Raw genomic sequence first — 20,022 nt, 5'->3', positions numbered from 1 at the left:
ACAACAGATCTGTACCTTCTCCTTGATCCCAATTGCATTGTGTCCATGTTCTGTCCGATAAGAGTTTCAAAGGAAGAGAAAATCTGCCAAAGAATAGTCTTTAAAAAACATAAATATATTAAATAAATATTGAAAGATAAATAGCATCGACATACAATTGAATTTATTTTATTATTATTTTTATTTTTATTTTACCTTTATTTAACCAGGTAGGCAAGTTGAGAACAAGTTCTCATTTACAATTGCGACCTGGCCAAGACAAAGCAAAGCAGTTCGACAGATACAACAACACAGAGTTACACATGGAGTAAAACAAACATACAGTCAATAATAAAGTATAAACAAGTCTATATACAATGTGAGCAAATGAGGTGAGAAGGGAGGTAAAGGCAAAAAAGGCCTTGGTGGCAAGGTAAATACAATATAGCAAGTAAAACACTGGAATGGTAGTTTTGCAATGGAAGAATGTGCAAAGTAGAAATAAAAATAATGGGGTGCAAAGGAGCAAAATAAATACATAAATTAAATACAGTTGGGAAAGAGGTAGTTGATAGGGCTAAATTATAGGTGGGCTATGTACAGGTGCAGTAATCTGTGAGCTGCTCTGACAGTTGGTGCTTAAAGCTAGTGAGGGAGATAAGTGTTTCCAGTTTCAGAGATTTTTGTAGTTCGTTCCAGTCATTGGCAGCAGAGAACTGGAAAGAGAGGCGGCCAAAGAAAGAATTGGTTTTGGGGGTGACTAGAGAGATATACCTGCTGGAGCGTGTGCTACAGGTGGGAGATGCTATGGTGACCAGCGAGCTGAGATAAGGGGGGACTTTACCTAGCAGGGTCTTGTAGATGACATGGAGCCAGTGGGTTTGGCGACGAGTATGAAGCGAGGGCCAGCCAACGAGAGCGTACAGGTCGCAATGGTGGGTAGAATGCAAAATAGAAGATCATATTGGAGAAAGCACTAGCCAATACAGTACTTCCATACAGTAACAGTACTGCCATACAGGCCTAATATCACATTTCAAGATATCTTTGTACACAAATTGTTCAATATTTTATTAGGCTGACTTGAAAGATTATATGCAACATTTTGCTGCATGGCAATACTGTGTTTGGATTCTGAAGGGCATTCAGATGGTAAGTTGGTGGTTGAAGGTATCCCTCTAGTGGTGTGGGGGCTGTGCTTTGGCAAAGTGGGTGGGGTTATATTCTGCCTGTTTGGCCCTGTCCGGGGGTATCATCGGATGGGGCCACAGTGTCTACTGACCCCTCCTGTCTCAGCCTCCAGTAGTTTATGTGTCGGGGGGCTAGGGCCAGTTTGTTATATCTGGAGTACTTCTCATGTCTTATCTGGTGTCCTGTGAGATTTAAGTATGCTCTCTCTAATTCTCCCTTTCTTTCTCTCTCTCGGAGAAAGACCTGAGCCCTAGGACCATGCCTCAGGACTACCTGGCATGATGACTCCTTGCTGTCCCCAGTCCACCTGGCTGTGCTGCTGCTCCAGTTTCAACTGTTCTGCCTGTGGCTATGGAACCCTGACCTGTTCACTGTTCAATTGTGCGCTGCCCTATACGACTCCAAATCACGGCTTGTTATGATACAGCCTGGTTTTGAACAAGGGGCTGTAGTGACGCCCCTAGCACTGAGATGCCGTACCTTAGACTGTTGCGCTGCTCGTGTGTTTACATTACACTCAGTGTAATACACTCAGTGATAAATGTATGGGATTCTGGGTAAACCACAGCAGATTTTTGAAGATTTTGAAAATTGAGTGGTCCTGGGATAGAAATGTATAAAGTTGACATTACATCATAAAATACACATTTTAAATCATACATTAGCAATTTATGTTTTCGTTACTACTGTTGTTGGTTTGGCGTCAAATAAGCCTCTCTTCATATGTTTCTTGCCGAATCTCAGTTTTCCATGTGGGTTTTATGCTAAAGTTCCCTCTTTCAAGTTGGTAGCAAACTGGAAAATGCATCTTCTTTAGGTTTGCTATTTTACCCTGTTGACTACTGATCAGTCATCCACACTGTGTGTCTCATCAATGCAGGTAATTTATGACAAATGTACAAAGTATATGTTTTATAAACTCATGAACACCAGCCAGTTTATTTGCCCGGTTCTGTTAGTTTAGGTGTATTATACTTTTTTGCCAGCAGAGGGGGACATCGAGTAATCTTTCAGGTTAATTTGATAATTTTTGATACTTAAATGGATGACAGTTTATTCTGATGTACTGAATATGAGACACATGGAAATAATGTTTATTTTTATTATAGTAAATTAGGAATTAGTAGGAATAGTTAAATCCACTATACGATCACAATAACTTTGATAGACATTTCAACTGTTTTTTGTTAGAAAATTATAGGGCAGATTTATGTAGAATTGCTGTGGGAGTGCTATTTATATCCCGTCACTACTGATCATTCATCCATACTGTGTGTGTCCCATCATTGCAGCTTTGGAAATAAATGAACTATCTTCCTTACATCTACATGATGTATTGTTACACAATGTAGGAGCAGTATAGACCTAGTCTATTCATTATAGACATCTACATGATGTAGACATCATTGTAGACATCTACAGTAGCTAGCTACTTATTTAGATTTAGTATGACTTAATGAAACTGCCTTAAATGTGCTGTAGTAAACATTGTTTTATTCGCACTAATCAATCAACACTTTCCTGTCTTTTGTATGTCTCAATATAATAGTATTATTTAATTAAATCCATTTAAAATGATCTTTGTCTGAAAAAAAAATATGATCCTCAACTGCGTTTCCCCTCCAGTCAGCAGACGGCGATGTGCGTCTTTCAGGCGACGCTGCCAGCGTGACGTTTAATCTAGTGGACGGTTCTTCAGAAACAGCTCGTTAACCACCTCGGTAGCTTGCTAGACAACATAGCCGAAAGATTCAAGCTATTTATACTCTTTCGGTGTATGTTAACTACTGTGTTTTAGATACACTTCTGTCGTATCTACTTGTTAACCTATTTAATGTAATATTACGTAGTTTTTTATTAGTCAGCTATAGTAGCTGGCTGGTTAAGTTAGCACTAGCCTTGTCGCTAATGATAGATAGCTAACACCCCCGACCATGAGCTCCCTAAACTACTCTCCTCCGGTTAAAGAAGAGGAGGTCTGCTGGACGGAGAAAGAAGCTCAGGGGCTGAACATTGTTGTGAAAGAGGAGAAGGAAGAGGAGGATGTCACAGTAAAAAAAGAAGTAGAGGGTGAGGTTGTTACAGTGGAAGAAGAAGAAGAAGAGAAAGACGTTTCAGTGAAAGAAGAGGAAGACGCGTTCAGAGTGAAAGAGGAGGATGTTACAGTAAAAGAAGATGAGGAAAATAAAGAGGAGGATGCAGTTTTTGGAGTGAAGATGGAAGGAGAGATTACTGTCACATTGAAAGATGAAGAGGAGGAGATGGGAGATCTGATTAACACCAGTAAGTACCGCCTTAAATGTGATTTGAACTTTGGATATTCGGAGTTGGCTCGTCAATACCTCTTCAACGGAGGGCCCTAGGATGATGACTGATATGTCTAGAATCAGACGACGTAGAGAACAAGCTACCCCTTGTTTTCTCCGTTCCGTTTCCAAAAAGTGACATAACATATATATTTGAGAAGGGTCTATCTGCTGACAGCAGACTGGGGGGCACGGCATGTAGTGATTTTTCATGTAGTGATGATTTAATACACACCGAGCCCCCCAGTAGTGCCATGCGAGAGTTGGGTTGGCTACACCAAAGATTATGGATATACTGACAAGATGTCTCTCCGCCCTAACAAGGGGAGTCGTTGTCCACAAAGCTGCACTGTGGGTTGTCTAGCTCTCACCTATCCTTTTTTTGGATTGGTGGATACTTCTGATTATTGTAATCCATTTTTTATATGTTATATTAGGGTTGTTGACATCAACCCCATGTATTCAATGGAGAGAAATGCTAAGCTACTAGCCTCATGGATATGCATCTGGAGACAACTCCTATAGTGTTTTTATTAGAAAACACCATTCTAAGCAGTCCACCCGGTTTTGGTTCATGTCTGACAGAGATGAACACACCGTTCTATACAGTCCACCTGGTAGAAGTTCATATCTGACAGAGATGAACACACACCGTTCTATACAGTCCACCTGGTAGAGGTTCATATCTGACAGAGATGAACACACCGTTCTATACAGTCCACCTGGTAGAGGTTCATATCTGACAGAGATGAACACACCCTTCTATACAGTCCACCTGGTAGAGGTTCATGTCTGACAGAGATGAACACACCGTACTATACAGTCCACCTGATAGAGGTTCATATCTGACAGATGAAAACCTCTGTTAGAAACTTAGAAAGAGGGCGAGTCTAAAGCTGCAACAACTAGGATTGTGCCTTTTGGCTTCTGGTCAACGAAATAAAGTTGATATGAAAACCAATAGAACGGGAGGGAAATGGCATAGTGGTGGATCCAATAGAACAGGAGAGAAATGACATAGTGGTGGATCTAATTGAACAGGATAGAAATTACATAGTGGTGGGTCTAATAGAACAGGAGAGAAATGACATAGTGGTGGGTCCAATATAACAGTAGAGAAATGTCATAGTGGTGGGTCTAATAGAACAGGAGAGACATGACATAGTGGTGGGTCCAACAGGTAAATACATTGAAATAAATTTGCCCAAATGATTTCATTACCCCAAAGAAAGGATTGCCAAGTCATTTCCCAATATGAATGAGACCCTCTTCACCAGTAGGCTAGGTCTCACTCCAACGACAGCGGAATTCTAAATGTTTTAAGGCTATACCAAGGATCATTTTGCTATTTAATTTTGAATTGTAAGACGCCTTGAAGTATCAACAAAAAATATATAAAAGATTATTTGTCCATACTGCTGTAACACATTGGAAAACATTCACAACATGGAACAACAATAACCATAGTAACAATTTAAAGGAAGTTTGTTCTGAGGAGTCTGTCCTGTATCTGAGAGATATAATAACATATATATATATATATAAACATTTTTTGGGGATGTCTTTAATCCCTTATTTATGTCACTAAAGTCTTTCCACATTTTGTTACGTTACAGCCTTATTCTACAAAAATAAAATCCTCATCAATCTACACACAATACCCCATAATGAAAAAGCGTAAATAGGTTTTTAGAAAAAATGCTACATTTATTATAAGAAAAAACATTATTTTTTTATTATTAAATTATTTAATATTATTATGTACAAGTATTCAAATCTTTTACTATGAGACTCGAAATTGAGCTCAGGTGCATACTGTTTCCATTGAGATGTTTCTACAACTTGATTGGAGTCCACCTGTGGTCAATTCAATTGATTGGACATGATTTGGTGTGCCTTACACACCTGTCTGGCTACCACAGCATTCTGAAGCGATACTCCATCCCATCTGGTTTGCGCTTAGTGGGACTATCATTTGTTTCTCAGCAGGACAATGTCCCAACACACCTCCAGGCTGTGTAAGGGCTATTTGACCAAGAAGTAGAGTGATGGAGCGCTGCATCAGATGACCTGGCCACCACAATCACCCGACCTCAACCCAATTGAGATGGTTTGGGATGAGTTGGACTGCAGAGTGAAGGAAAAGCAGCCAACAATTACTCAGCATATGTGGGAACTCCTTCAAGACTGTTGGAAAAGCATTCCAGGTGAAGCTGGTTGAGAGAATGCCAAGAGTGTGCAAAGCTGTCATGAAGGCAAAGGGTGGCTACTTTGAAGAATCTAAACTATATATTTTGATTTGTTTACCACTTTTTTGGTTACTACATGATTCCATATGTGTTATTTCATGGATTTCATGTCTTCACTATTATTCTACAATGTAAAAAATAGTAAAGATAAAGAAAACCCCTGGAATGAGTAGGTGTCAACTTTTGACTGGTACTGTATATCTCATGTATATCTCATTACAAACGTACAACTTTCTTATCACTTCTTCCACAGGCAAACATGTAAGGAAAGCTTTTTTTTTTTATCAAAAGGGATGCTGTCAAAAATGTATTGAATTCAAATGGATTTACCCAGCCTACAAGCACTCCAGCCACTCTGTGATGACCAGTTCTGATCTTGTATTTAGGGATCTAGTCTAGATTAAACCTCATAGGAAGACCAGTTTTATCATGTGGAGGTTTCATTCAGGTCTCTGTTTAACAAGATACTCTGACTTTGGCAGGAGAGAGACCAGACTCTCACTCTGACAGCAGGAAGAGTCCTTCAGGGGAACCAGACCCAAAAACGCCCAAACCAGTGAGACAACACCACTGCTCCCACTGTGAAAATAGTTATTGCTGGTTAAGGAACCTAAAAAGGAACCTCCTGTGTGTATTCTCCTGAATACACACAGGAGAAAAGCCTTATCACTGTTCCCACTGTGGAATGAGTTTTATTCTGTTAGGGCACCTAAAAGCTCATGAGAGGACACACACAGGAGAAAAGCTTTACCAATGTTCCCAGTGTGAAAATAGTTTTACTCAGATAGGGTACCTAAAAGCTCATGAGAGAATACACACAGGAGAAAAGCCTTACCACTGCTCCCAGTGTAAAAAATAGTTTTTCCTGGTTAGGGAGCCACACTAAAAAAGCCCCAACACTACTCTCTCTCTGTGTGGAAGGACATTTTTCCAGTCAGAGAACCTGACATCACATGAGAGAATAAAGGCGCTGTGTTCTGACTTATTTTTTATTGAGAATTTCTGTTTTTGTTTATGCCACATTAAATCATATTGTTTATGATTATACCTGTCTGTTTAAGGTCCCACGGTTAACAATGCATGTCAGAGCAAATACCTAGCAATGAGGTAAAAGAAATTGTCCGCGGAGCTCAGAGACGGGATTGTGTCGAGGCACAGATCTGGGGAAGGCTACCAAAAATGTCTGTAGCATTGGAGGTCCCCAAGAACACAATGGCCACCATCATTCTTTAATGGAAGAAGTTTGGAACCACAAAGACTCTTCCCAGAGCTGTCCACCCGGCCAAACTGAGCAATCGGGAGAGAAGGGCCTTCATGGAGGTGACCAAGAACCCAATGGTCACTCTGATAGAGCTCCAGAGCTCCTCTGTGGAGATGGGGGAACCTTCCAGAAGGAAACCATCTCTGCAGCACTCCACCAATCAGGCCTTTATGATTAAAACCTCTTAAGGATGCGCTCCTTTTTTTTCAAAAACCTGTTTTTGGTTTGTCATTATGGGGTATTGTGTGTAGATTGATTTGGAAGGGGAAACATTTTCAGTTTTAGAATAAGGTTGTAACGTAACAAAATGTGGAAAAGGTGAAGGGGTCTGAATACTTAACGAATGCACTGTATGCCGCTGGCAGAGTTTTCTACCTCTGGTAGTTTTGTACACAGTCACGTGATACATGGTATAGAAAAGTCCAATCTTAGGAGAGTTCATGGGAGGCACTATACTGTGTGTCTGCAGGTGTCTATCTGGTTAAAACCACTGAAACAGGAGCCCCTCCACCCTCTGGTGGGATGCATCATGTCTACAGAGAAACCTAGATTCAAATACTTAGATGTGTGTGTATTGGGTATACGTTGTGAAATTGTTAGATATTACTTGTTAGAAATTACTGCACTGTCAGAGCTTAGTTCAACTGTAAAGGGGTTCTACACTTTAATGTTGTTCTGTAGGAATGGCTGAAGCTACACTGTAACGTGTAGAACATCAAGAGTGGACCATCAACAAAACGTTAACAATTGATCAAATGGTTCCAATGACAATGCCTGGAATACTATAGTCCTCAATATCTTCTATTAGATTAGCCCAAGATGTACTCTTAAAGGGGCAATCAGCAGTTGTTACATCCATTTTGGGACGTATACATTAATGATATATACACATCTGTTTCTTGAAGAAATCACTTATAAATGCCTCATGAGCTTAGTTCAACTGTCGTCAGAACCCAAAATATTAGCTTTTTTTTACTCCGATGTTTGTTAGCAAATATAAACAAACACTCTATATCCTCAAAAAATGGTTAAAACTATAATGTTGATATCATGGATGGTTGCATTTCTCCAGCCCCATCCCTCAGCTTTTTACTGAAATGGGCAGGGAGTTCATTTTGTTATTGTTTCTACTGCTGATTTGCTGCCCCCGTTACTCCTCAAGGTCCAAGGACTGTATGTTATTTTCAGAGGTAGACTGGCTCTGGCAGCTAAAAAAGTCAAATATTCTATCAAAATGTGAATCGATTCTCAATTGTGATACGTTTCTAGAAACATAAATCGCTGTACTTTCATATCACATCAAAATGATTTCACATAATACTTTTATGTCACATCTAAAATAATTAAAAATAATACTTTCATATCACATCAAAAATTATTTCACACTTACTGCACACTGTTTTAACCAGATTCATCACAGTTGCAGCTGACGGTATGTTTCAGTGTTTCATCACAGTTAAAGCTGACAGTATGTTTCAGACATGAAATGGAATGGCCAACTGGGAACACAACTTTAACCCTATTAAGGTGTGTATCAATGTAACCTTTAGTTTAAGAAAATTGTTTCTGGCTGATATGAAAGATTAGGTCCTTATGCTTCCAAAACCGTACCGCAAGCGATGTGTGTAAATGTTCAGACAGAGCGTAGGGGCTCTAAACCCCCCTCGAACAGAAGACGCCTTCGTCCAATGACTCTCCTGTGTATTGTAATGGAACTGAGAGTCATGGTTGGGGACTACTATTAGCCAGATAGGGGTCTGCTCAGCCGTGTGAAAGTGGCATTACATCATACTTCCAGCCAGGGTCCCCTGACCTTTTTGAATTACTTGGTCATTTACGTGGTCATTTACGATATACAATCAGGTCCAGTATTATTGGCACCCTTGATAAATGTAAACACTATATAGTCTTTAAATACTATGTTTTATAGTCAGGTCCAGTATTATTGGCACCCTTGATAAATGTAAACACTATATAGCCTTTAAATATAACAACCAGCCGAGCCTCTGCCTGTTCAGCCTGCTTCCATCCAGAAGGCAAGGTCAGTACAGGTGCATCAAAGCAGGGACCGAGAGACTGAAAAATAGCTTCTATCTGAAGGCTGTCAGACTGCTAAACAGCCATCACTAACTCAGAGAGGCTTCTGCCTACATAGAGACACACTAGTCACTTTAAACAATGCCACTTTAATAATAATGTTTACATATCTTACATTACTCATCTCATATGTATATACTGTATTCTATCCTATTCTACTGTATCTTAGTCTATGTATTACTCATCTCATATGTATATACTGGATTCTATCCTATTCTACTGTATCTTAGTCTATGTATTACTCATCTCATATGTATATACTGTAACTTTTACCATCTATTGCACCTTGTCTATGCCGCTCGGCCATGGCTCATCCATATATTTATATGTACATGTTCTCATTCACCCATTTTAGATTTGTGTGTATTAGGTAGTTGTTGTGGTATTGTTAGATTACTTGTTAGATATTGCTGCACTATCGGAAATAGAAGCACAAGCATTTCGCTACAATAACATCTGCTAAGCGTGTGTATGTGACCAATAATTTTTGATATGATTACTACCTCAATCCTCACCTTTTTCCTAAAATGTTTTATGAGATTGGAGAACACCGTGGGAGGGATCTTAGGCCATTCCTCCATACAGAATCCTACCAGATGTTTGATGATTTCTAGAACACATAGTGATCTTAGACCATTCTACATACAGAGTCCTTCCAGGTCCTTATGGACTGCCCTCTTCAATTCAAACACAGGTTTCCAAATGGGGTTAAAGTGTGGGGCCTGAGATGGCCCTGCGTTCTCATTCTGACACCAAACCACAGGTTTCCAAATGGGGTTAAAGTGTGGGGCCTGAGATGGCCCTGCGTTCTCATTCTGACACCAAACCCACTCCTGGTGGGCGTGGCTAAACACCTCTATTTCCCAGTAATCTGACTACAGCACCGCTTTCAATCCAATTACCAATGGTGTTTAGCCATTTATTGTCTCCAGTCATTTACATGTGTTGGATGACATGAACATAGAGGTCCTTGGTAACACCAGTGGGTTTAGAGTCTAACTTAGAATGCAGAACAGAACCCCGTACCTACTGTCAAATATGGTGCTGGATCTTTGGGCTTCAACTGGTCCTGGAACACTTCATGCCTCAGCCTATAAACATTATATATATTATAGAGCTCTGCTCAGCCTATAAACATGACATTATCTATTATATAGCTCTGCTCAGCCTATAAACATTATATATTATAGAGCTCTTTTCAGCCTATAAACATTATATATTATAGAGCTCTGTTCAGCCTATAAACATGATATATTATAGAACTCTGCTTAGCCTATAAACATTATATATTATAGAGCTCTGATCAGCCTATAAACATTATATTATAGAGCTCTGTTCTATTATTATAGAGCTCTGATCAGCCTATATACATGACATTATCTAATATTACCCCCTTTCCCTGTTATAGAGCTCTGCTATAAACATGAGAGCAAGATTAGATTTTATGTTCTACATTATTATTATGGTTTTTATTAAATGATGGAGTGTTCTGAAAACTGACTTCAGGTTTTTGAGGAATCTAGCCTCACAGAAGACAGTTTTATTTTATGGAGGTTTAATTCAGTTTTCTGTTTTAGTATTTAACTAGATACTCTGTTTGTCTTTGGAAGGAGAGGGACCAGACTCTCACAGCGGGGAGACTCCTTCAGGGGAACCAGACCCAGAGACGCCCAAACCAGCGTGACAACACCTCTGTTCCCAGTGTGGAAAGAGTTTTAAGGGGTTAAGGAACCTGAAAGTACACGAGAGAACGCATACAGGAGAAAACCCTTATGATTGCTCCCACTGTGGAAAGAGTTTTACCAAGTTAGAGAACCTAAAAGAGCATGAGAGGACACACACAAGAAAAAAAGTGTTTCCAATGTTCCCAGTGTGGAAAGAGGTTTACCCAGTTATGGTACCTGAAACAACATGAAGAAATACACACAGTAGATAGGAATACCTACCACTGCTCTCAGTGTGGAAAGATATTTACTGGGTTAGGGAACTTGAAAATACATATGAGAATACACTCTGGAGTGAAGCCTTACCACTGTTCCCACTGTGTAAAGAGTTTTACTCAGTTAGGGAGCCTGAAAACACTGGAGAGAAGAAGCCTTATCACTGTCCCCACTGTGGAAGGAATTTTAGGTGGTATGCGAGCCTGAAGGAGCATGAGAGAAAACACACAGGAGACAAGCCTTACCACTGTTCCAATTGTGAAAAGAGTTTTACCCATCAAGGGAGCATGAAAGCGCAGGAGAGAATACACTCGGGAGAAAAACCTTACCAATGTTCCCGGTGTGAAAAGAGTTTTACCCGGTTAGTGAGCTTGAAAAGGCATGAGAGAATACACACAGGAGAAAAGCTTTTCCAAAATACTAAGGCACAGGAGGAGAAGACATACCACTGCTCTCATTGTGAAAATACTTTTTCCCAGTCAAAGGACCTGAAATCACAGGAGAGAATAGAGGCTGTGTTCTGACTTATGTTTTTGATTGTGAAATTGTGTTTTTGTTCATGCTACATTAAATTCTATTGTATGAATGAAATCATACTGAAAAATAGATAATTTCTTTTGTTCAGCTCAAGACATGATCATGTTGAAAATCAGATTAAAATAGTAAAAAAAATATATGATGTTTTGATTATGAATTTCAGATTGATTGAATGCAAGTGTAAACCCCTACATGTTGTTCACTATATAATAGTGACATTTCAAACATGTTAATTATTACATAGATTGATATTAGTATTTCTTCATTCAGATTGTCATTGTAAATGCGAATTGGTTCTCAGTTGACATATCTGATTAAATAAAGGTGAAATATGGCATTTACTTTATTATCTTTGGGAAGTCTATTTGATTCTAAATTTGGACTATAAGAATATTTTGAAGATAAATACACAAGGCAGAGTACGACAGAGACAGAGGACGAGAGGTCAATACAGTACTAACAATCAATGGGGGGGGGGGGGTTGAATGCTGAGCTATAGTCAATGAACAGCATTCTTACATAGGTATTTCTCTTGTCCAGATGGGCAGTGCGATGTCACTACAGTCCCTGGTTCGAATCCAGGCTGAATCACATCTGGCCATGATTGGGAGTCCCGTAGGGAAGCGCAAAATTGGCCCAGCATCGTCCGGGTTTGGACAGGGTAGGCCGTCATTGTAAATAAGAATTTGTTCAAAACTGACTTGCCTAGTTAAACAAAGGTTAAATAAAAGTATATTGGGTACAGGAACAATGGCGGACATCTTGAAGCATGTGGGGACAGTAGACTGGGATAGGGAGAGATTGAATATGTCTGTAATATGTTTCATACCACAGGGTCTGAATACTTATGTAAATAAGGTAATTCTGTTTTTTATTTGTATTTGTATTTTCTGATCATTTCGAAAAACCTGCTTTCACTTTGTCATTATGTTGTGTGTAGATTGATGAGGAACATTTTCTATTTAATCCATTTTAGAATAAAGCTGTAATTAATCCAACAAAATGTGGAAAAAGTCAAGGGGTCTGAATACTTTCTGAATGTAAACTAAAGTAAAAAAAAAAGTTAATTAAATACATTTCAAATGAACTTGGTCTGAAAATAAAATATGACCCTCAACTGCGTTTCCCCTCCAGTCAGCAGACGGCGATGTGCGTCTTTCAGGTTCTTCAGAAACAGCTCGTCAACCACCTCGGTAGCTTGCTAGACAACATAGCCGAAAGATTCAAGCTATTTATACTCTTTCGGTGTATATTAGCTACTGTATTTTAGACACACTTCTGTCGTATCTACTTGTTAACCTATTTAATTGAATATTACGTAGTTTTTTATTAGTCAGCTATAGTAGCTGGCTGGTTAAGTTAGCACTAGCCTTGTCGCTAATGATAGCTAGCTAACATCCCCAACCATGAGCTCCCTAAACTTCTCTCCTCCTGTTAAAGAAGAGGAGGTCTGCTGGACGGAGGAAGAGGGTCTGGGGCTGAACGTTGTTGTGAAAGAGGAGAAGGAAGAGGAGGATGTTACAGTAAAACAAGAAGTAGAGGGTGAGGCTGTTACAGTGAAAGAAGAGAAAGACGTTTCAGTGAAAGAAGAAGAAGATGCGTTCAGAGTGAAAGATGAGGAGGATGTTACTGTGAAAGAAAAGGAGGATGTAGTTTTTGTTGTGAAGAAGGAGGGGAGATTACTGTCACCTTGAAAGATGAAGAGGTGGAGATGGGAGATCTGATTAACACCAGTAAGTGCCGCCTTAAATTTGTTTTTAACTTTGGATATTCGGAGTTGGCTCGTCCGTCAATACCTCTTCAACGGAGGGCCCTGGGATGATGACTGATATGTCTGGAATCAGACGACGTAGAGAGCAAGCTACACCTTGTTTTCTCCATTCCGTTTCCAAAACGTGACTTAACATATATATTTGAGAAGGGTCTTAACATAGACCTTTCTCAAATATATATCGGCATGTAGTGATTTTCATGTAGTGATGTTTTACTACACAACGAGCCCCCCAATAGTGCCATGTGAGAGTTGGGTTGGCTACACCAAAGATTATGGATATACTGACAAGATGTCTCTCTGCCCTGACAAGGGGAGTTGTCCACAAAGCGGCACTGCAGGTTGTCTATCTCCCGCCTATCCTTTCTTTGGATTGGTGGATACTTCTTATTATTGTAATCTATTGTTTATATTCTGTGAGGGTTGTTGTCGTCAACCGCCTGTATTCAATGGAGAGCTATGCATATTCACGCTAGCAGCTTAGCATATCAATCTGAAGACCAGGAGAGCAATGGCATAGTGGTGGGTCCAATAGAACAGGAAAGAAATGATATAGTGGTGGATCTAATAGAACAGGAGAGAAATTGCATAGTGGTGGGTCCAATAGAACAGGAAAGAAATGACATAGTGGTGGGTCTAATAGAACAGGAGAGAAATGACATAGATAAGGTAAATAAATTGAAATAAATTTGCCCAAATGATATAATTACCTCAAAAAAAGGATTGCCAAATAATTTCCCAATATGAATGAGACCCTCTTCACCAGTAGACTTGGCCTCACTCCAAAGACAACGGAATGAGAAATGTTTTAAGGTTATACCAAGGATAATTTTGCTATCTAATTTTGAATTGTAAGACGCCTTGAAGTATCAACAAAAAATATATAAAAGATTATTTGTCCATACTGCTGTAACACATTGGAAAACATTCACAACATGGAACAACAATAACCATAGTAACAATTTAAAGGAAGTTTGTTCTGAGGTGTCTGTCCTGTATCTGAGAGATATAATAACAAATAACAAATATATATGAACGACCAAGTAGATCTAATGTCTCAATTTTATTATGGCAGACCAGCTAAATCTACTGTCTCAATTAGATTACGAAAGACCAGCTAGATTTACTGTCTCTAGTATATTATGAAAGACCAGCTAGATCTACTATATTATGACAGACCATCTGCAGTCTCTAATATATTATGACAGACCAGATAGATCTACGGTCTCAATTATATTATGGCAGATCAGCTACATCTACGATCTCAATTAAACTATGAAAGACCGGCTAGATTTTCTGTCTCTATTATATTATGACAGACCAGCTAGATATACTGTCTCAATTATATTATGACAGACCAGCTAGATCTACTGTCTGAATTATATTATGACAGACCAGCTAGATCTACTGTCTGAATTATATTATGACAGACCAGCTAGATCTACTGTCTCTTCTATATTATGACTGACCAGCTAGATCTACTGTTCCTAATACATTATGACAGACCAGCTAGATCTACTGTGTCAATTATATTACGAACTACCAGCTAGATGTACTGTCTCTAGTATATTATGATACACCAGCTAGATCTACTGTCTCTACTATATTATGACAAACCAGCTAGACCTACTGTCTCAATTATATTATGACAGACCAGCTAGATCTACTGTTCCTATTATATTATGACAGACCTCCTAAATCTACTGTCTCAGTTATCTTACGAAACACCAGCTAGATCTACTGTCTCTTCTATATTATGACAGACCAGCTACATCTAGAGTCTCTAATATATTATGACAAACCTGATAGATCTACTGTCCTAATTATATAATGACAGTCCAGCTAGATCTACTGTTCCTATTATATTATGACAGAGCAGCTCGATCTACTGTCTCTACTATATTATGACAAACCAGCTAGACCTACAGTCTCAATAATATTATGGCAGACCAGCTAGATCTACTGTCTCAATTATATTACGAAAGACCAGCTAGATTTCCTATCTCTAGTACATTATGACAAACCAGCTAGATCTACTGTCTCTTCTATATTATGACAGACCAGCTACATCTACATTCTCTAATATATTATGACAGACCAGCTACATCTACATTCTCTAATATATTATGACAGACCAGCTACATCTACATTCTCTAATATATTATGACAGACCAGCTACATCTACATTCTCTATTATATTATGACAGACCAGCTAGATCTACTGTCTCTATTATATTATGACAGACCAGCTAGATCTACTGTCCCACCTTTATTATGACAGACCATATAGATCTACTGTCTCTATTATATTATGACAGACCAGCTAGATCTACTGTCTATATTATATTATGACAGACCAGCTGGAACTACTGTCTCTGCTATTTTATGAGAGAACAGCTGTATCTACTGTGTCTACTATTTTGACAGACCAGCTAGATCTACTGTCTAATTATATTATGGCAGACCAGCTAAATCTACTTTCTGAGTTACAGTGCCTTGCGAAAGTATTCGGCCCCCTTGAACTTTGCAACCTTTTGCCACATTTCAGGCTTCAAACATAAAGATATAAAACTCTATTTTTGTGTGAAGAATCAACAACAAGTGGGACACAATCATGAAGTGGAACAACATTTATTGGATATTTCAAACTTTTTTAACAAATCAAAAACTGAAAAATTGGGCGTGCAAAATTATTCAGCCCCCTTAAGTTAATACTTTGTAGCGCCACCTTTTGCTGCGATTACAGCTGTAAGTCGCTTGGGGTATGTCTCTATCAGTTTTGCACATCGAGAGACTGAATTTTTTTCCCATTCCTCCTTGCAAAACAGCTCGAGCTCAGTGAGGTTGGATGGAGAGCATTTGTGAACAGCAGTTTTCAGTTCTTTCCACAGATTCTCGATTGGATTCAGGTCTGGACTTTGACTTGGCCATTCTAACACCTGAATATGTTTATTTTTGAACCATTCCATTGTAGATTTTGCTTTGTTTTGGATCATTGTCTTGTTGGAAGACAAATCTCCGTCCCAGTCTCAGGTCTTTTGCAGACTCCATCAGGTTTTCTTCCAGAATGGTCCTGTATTTGGCTCCATCCATCTTCCCATCAATTTTAACCATCTTCCCTGTCCCTGCTGAAGAAAAGCAGGCCCAAACCATGATGCTGCCACCACCATGTTTGACAGTGTGGATGGTGTGTTCAGCTGTGTTGCTTTTACGCCAAACATAACGTTTTGCATTGTTGCCAAAAAGTTCAATTTTGGTTTCATCTGACCAGAGCACCTTCTTCCACATGTTTGGTGTGTCTCCCAGGTGACTTGTGGCAAACTTTAAACAACACTTTTTATGGATATCTTTAAGAAATGGCTTTCTTCTTGCCACTCTTCCATAAAGGCCAGATTTGTGCAATATACGACTGATTGTTGTCCTATGGACAGAGTCTCCCACCTCAGCTGTAGATCTCTGCAGTTCATCCAGAGTGATCATGGGCCTCTTGGCTGCATCTCTGATCAGTCTTCTCCTTGTATGAGCTGAAAGTTTAGAGGGACGGCCAGGTCTTGGTAGATTTGCAGTGGTCTGATACTCCTTCCATTTCAATATTATCGCTTGCACAGTGCTCCTTGGGATGTTTAAAGCTTGGGAAATCTTTTTGTATCCAAATCCGGCTTTAAACTTCTTCACAACAGTATCTCGGACCTGCCTGGTGTGTTCCTTGTTCTTCATGATGCTCTCTGTGCTTTTGACGGACCTCTGAGACTATCACAGTGCAGGTGCATTTATACGGAGACTTGATTACACACAGGTGGATTGTATTTATCATCATTAGTCATTTAGGTCAACATTGGATCATTCAGAGATCCTCACTGAACTTCTGGAGAGAGTTTGCTGCACTGAAAGTAAAGGGGCTGAATACTTTTGCACGCCCAATTTTTCAGTTTTTGATTTGTTAAAAAAGTTTGAAATATCCAATAAATGTCGTTCCACTTCATGATTGTGTCCCACTTGTTGTTGATTCTCCACAAAAAAATACAGTTTTATATCTTTGTTTGAAGCCTGAAATGTGGCAAAAGGTCGCAAAGTTCAAGGGGGCCGAATACTTTCGCAAGGCACTGTACTATATAGCCTAGAAACCTGGTTAAACTATCATTATGACATCATGGACAAATTCTAGAATATACTATATATTCTAGAAACTTGGTTAAACTATCTATGACATTATGGATTAATTCTAGAATATACTATATAGCCTAGAAACCTGGTTAAACTAACATTATGACATCATGGATGAATTCTAGAATATAGTATATATCCTAGAAACCTGGTTAAATTATCATTATGACATCTAGAATATACTATATATTCTAGAAACTTGGTTAAACTATCATGACATCATGGAGGAATTCTAGAATATACTATATACTCTCTGGCCTACCTGGTTTAAATAAAGGTGAAATAACAGATATGTGATAATTCAACAACATAACTGGTTGTGCTTATCTGTTACCAGATCTTCAATACAACTAAGTTTCTAAGTCTTTAACCACACTGTATCGTTACACTGGTGAATAAAAACTTATGCTTCCTACACTTTAACTTGGATGAAAATTAAATATACGTTTTACTCAACTGCGTTACCCACTCCAGTCAACAGATGGCGATGTGGGAATTAAGGCAATGCTGCTGGTGTGACGTATGATCTAGTGGACGGAACGCTTCTTTCAACAGCAGCAACAACAGTTAGTCAGACACCTGCGTAGCTTGCAAGACAAAATAGACGAACCAATAAAGTTATTTCGACGCTTAAGTGTTTATTACCACTGTGTTTAAAACCACTCCTGTCGTCTAGTTAGTTATCCGATTTCATATTTACGGTGTTGTTGTTATTAGTCAGCTAGCGGGCTGGTTGAGTTAGCATTAGCCTAGCTAGCTAACATCCCCGACCATGCGGTCACTAAACTACTCCCCTGCTAAAGAAGAGAAGGGCTGCTGGACGGAGGAAGAGGAGGCTGTTACAATACAAAAACAAGTAGAGGGTGAGGCTGTTACCGTGAAAAAAGAAGAGAAATACGTTTCAGTGAAAGAAGAGGAGGATGTTACAGTAACAGGAGAGAAGGATGAATTTTATGGTGTGAAAGAAGAGGCGGAGGAGATGACTGTTACATCCACAAAGGAGGAGGAAACTGGATATCTGGGCCCGGTTTCCCAAACGCATCTTAAGGGGTCCAATGGTTCTAACGGTGAACGGGCCCTGATTAACACTAGTAAGTACTGTCTTAAAAACAGTGGCACAAACTCTGCAGTTGTAGAACTGATGTTTGGTGTTAAAGCGGAAATCGGCAATTGCCACATCCGTATTGTGACTTTTTAATTATTTATTTATAGCCATTGATTCTTGAAGTGTGTAACACATGCCTCATGAGCTCATGAACTGCAGATTGCTGGGTTGTGTGTTTTTTTTAAACAGCAACAAAATGGCTGCCCAGATGCTTGGTTTGTTAAACAGCTGAGGGATGGGGGAAGGAAAAGTGTTACCACTCTCACATTCATAGGTTACGGTTGCTACAATAGCTTTCTCTAACACCTAGCGACCTTGTCAAGAAGTTCAGAAATCTTGGCGTAACAGTTCTAAGTTGTTGGCTTGACAGTCACAGGACCCAGGTTTGAGTTCAGCTCAGGACTACCCCCTGAATTCACTACACTTTGAATACAACGACTGGCCATCCATGAGGTCAAAATTATTGTTTTAAACAGATTGAGGCTATATAATATATTCTATAAATGCCCGTGTCAATTTCCTGTGGGAGCAAATTCATTGTATAATATTCAGCCAATTTTTTTCATGCCATTACATTAGATTCAATTACATTCATTAATTGGTTTGAAACCTTTGTTTTAAACCCTCAAAGTTGGTGCCTTGATGGATTTGTAAAAAATGGTTTGTCATGAAACATTTATTTATCTAAAAGTAACCTTTATTTAACTAGGCAAGTCTGTTAAGAACAAAATCTTATTTACAATGACTACCTACCCCGGACGACGCTGGGCCAATTGTGCGCCACCCTATGGGACTCCCAATCACGGCCAGTTGTGATACAGCTTGGATTTGGTCCAGGGTGTCTGTAGTGACTCCTCAAGCACTGAGATGCAGTGTCTGCTGCGCCTTCTGGGAGCCCCAAAATCATGTTCTAGTGTTGTCCCCAACTAAAATACATCTTGGTCAACCAAGAGTCATCTGTAATTTTTACCAATCGCCCAATGTGTTTTTATAAAATCTATATGTACTGAACGAATGATGCTTTATGCATGCTGTTTGATTAAATAAACAAGACACACAAATGACTAGAGGGAGCCAGTCATCAATATAACCTGACTAGACGGAGACTGACATCGACACAACCTGTCTAGGAGGGAGCCAGTCATCGACACAACCTGTCTAGGAGGGAGCCGGTCATCGACATAACCTGACTAAATAATTTCAGAGTTTGCTAAATCCAATGGTTTTTAACTGAGTGTCATCTTGTAATCCAAGATGGCGTAGCAGTAAGACGTGTTTGTTGTAAATGTTTTTTTTTTCTTGTCTTTTTGTATAAATTGCAATACATTTCAATCTCTTTTTCCATTTTTAAATTAAATATACCTTCCAATCTCTAGTGGCTCCTTATGTTAAGCTGGAAAAACTGTTTTCGTGGGAACAGAA

At 39.2% G+C, this 20,022-nt stretch overlaps 1 protein-coding gene and 1 pseudogene across 1 annotated transcript; both read left to right on the top strand.

The window, feature by feature from the left end:
• The first annotated feature begins 2,867 nt into the window (after window positions 1–2,867).
• Window positions 2,868–11,899, top strand: LOC139364511 (rho GTPase-activating protein gacV-like). The gene is made up of 2 exons (XM_071101301.1): window positions 2,868–3,453; window positions 10,694–11,899. Exons 1-2 carry the CDS (start codon window positions 3,105–3,107, stop codon window positions 10,765–10,767), a joined length of 423 nt encoding a protein of 140 aa, XP_070957402.1. The 5' UTR covers window positions 2,868–3,104; the 3' UTR covers window positions 10,768–11,899.
• A 1,067-nt stretch (window positions 11,900–12,966) lies between these two features.
• The window catches only part of LOC139424753 (zinc finger protein ZFP2-like), a 122,209-nt pseudogene continuing 115,153 nt past the window's right edge, over window positions 12,967–20,022 (top strand).

The sequence above is a fragment of the Oncorhynchus clarkii genome, chromosome 13 (genome assembly GCF_045791955.1).
Source record: "Oncorhynchus clarkii lewisi isolate Uvic-CL-2024 chromosome 13, UVic_Ocla_1.0, whole genome shotgun sequence".
NCBI classification, from domain to species: domain Eukaryota; kingdom Metazoa; phylum Chordata; class Actinopteri; order Salmoniformes; family Salmonidae; genus Oncorhynchus; species Oncorhynchus clarkii.
Note: the sequence above shows the minus strand (reverse complement) of the source record. Positions and strands in the feature narration are given on the sequence as shown.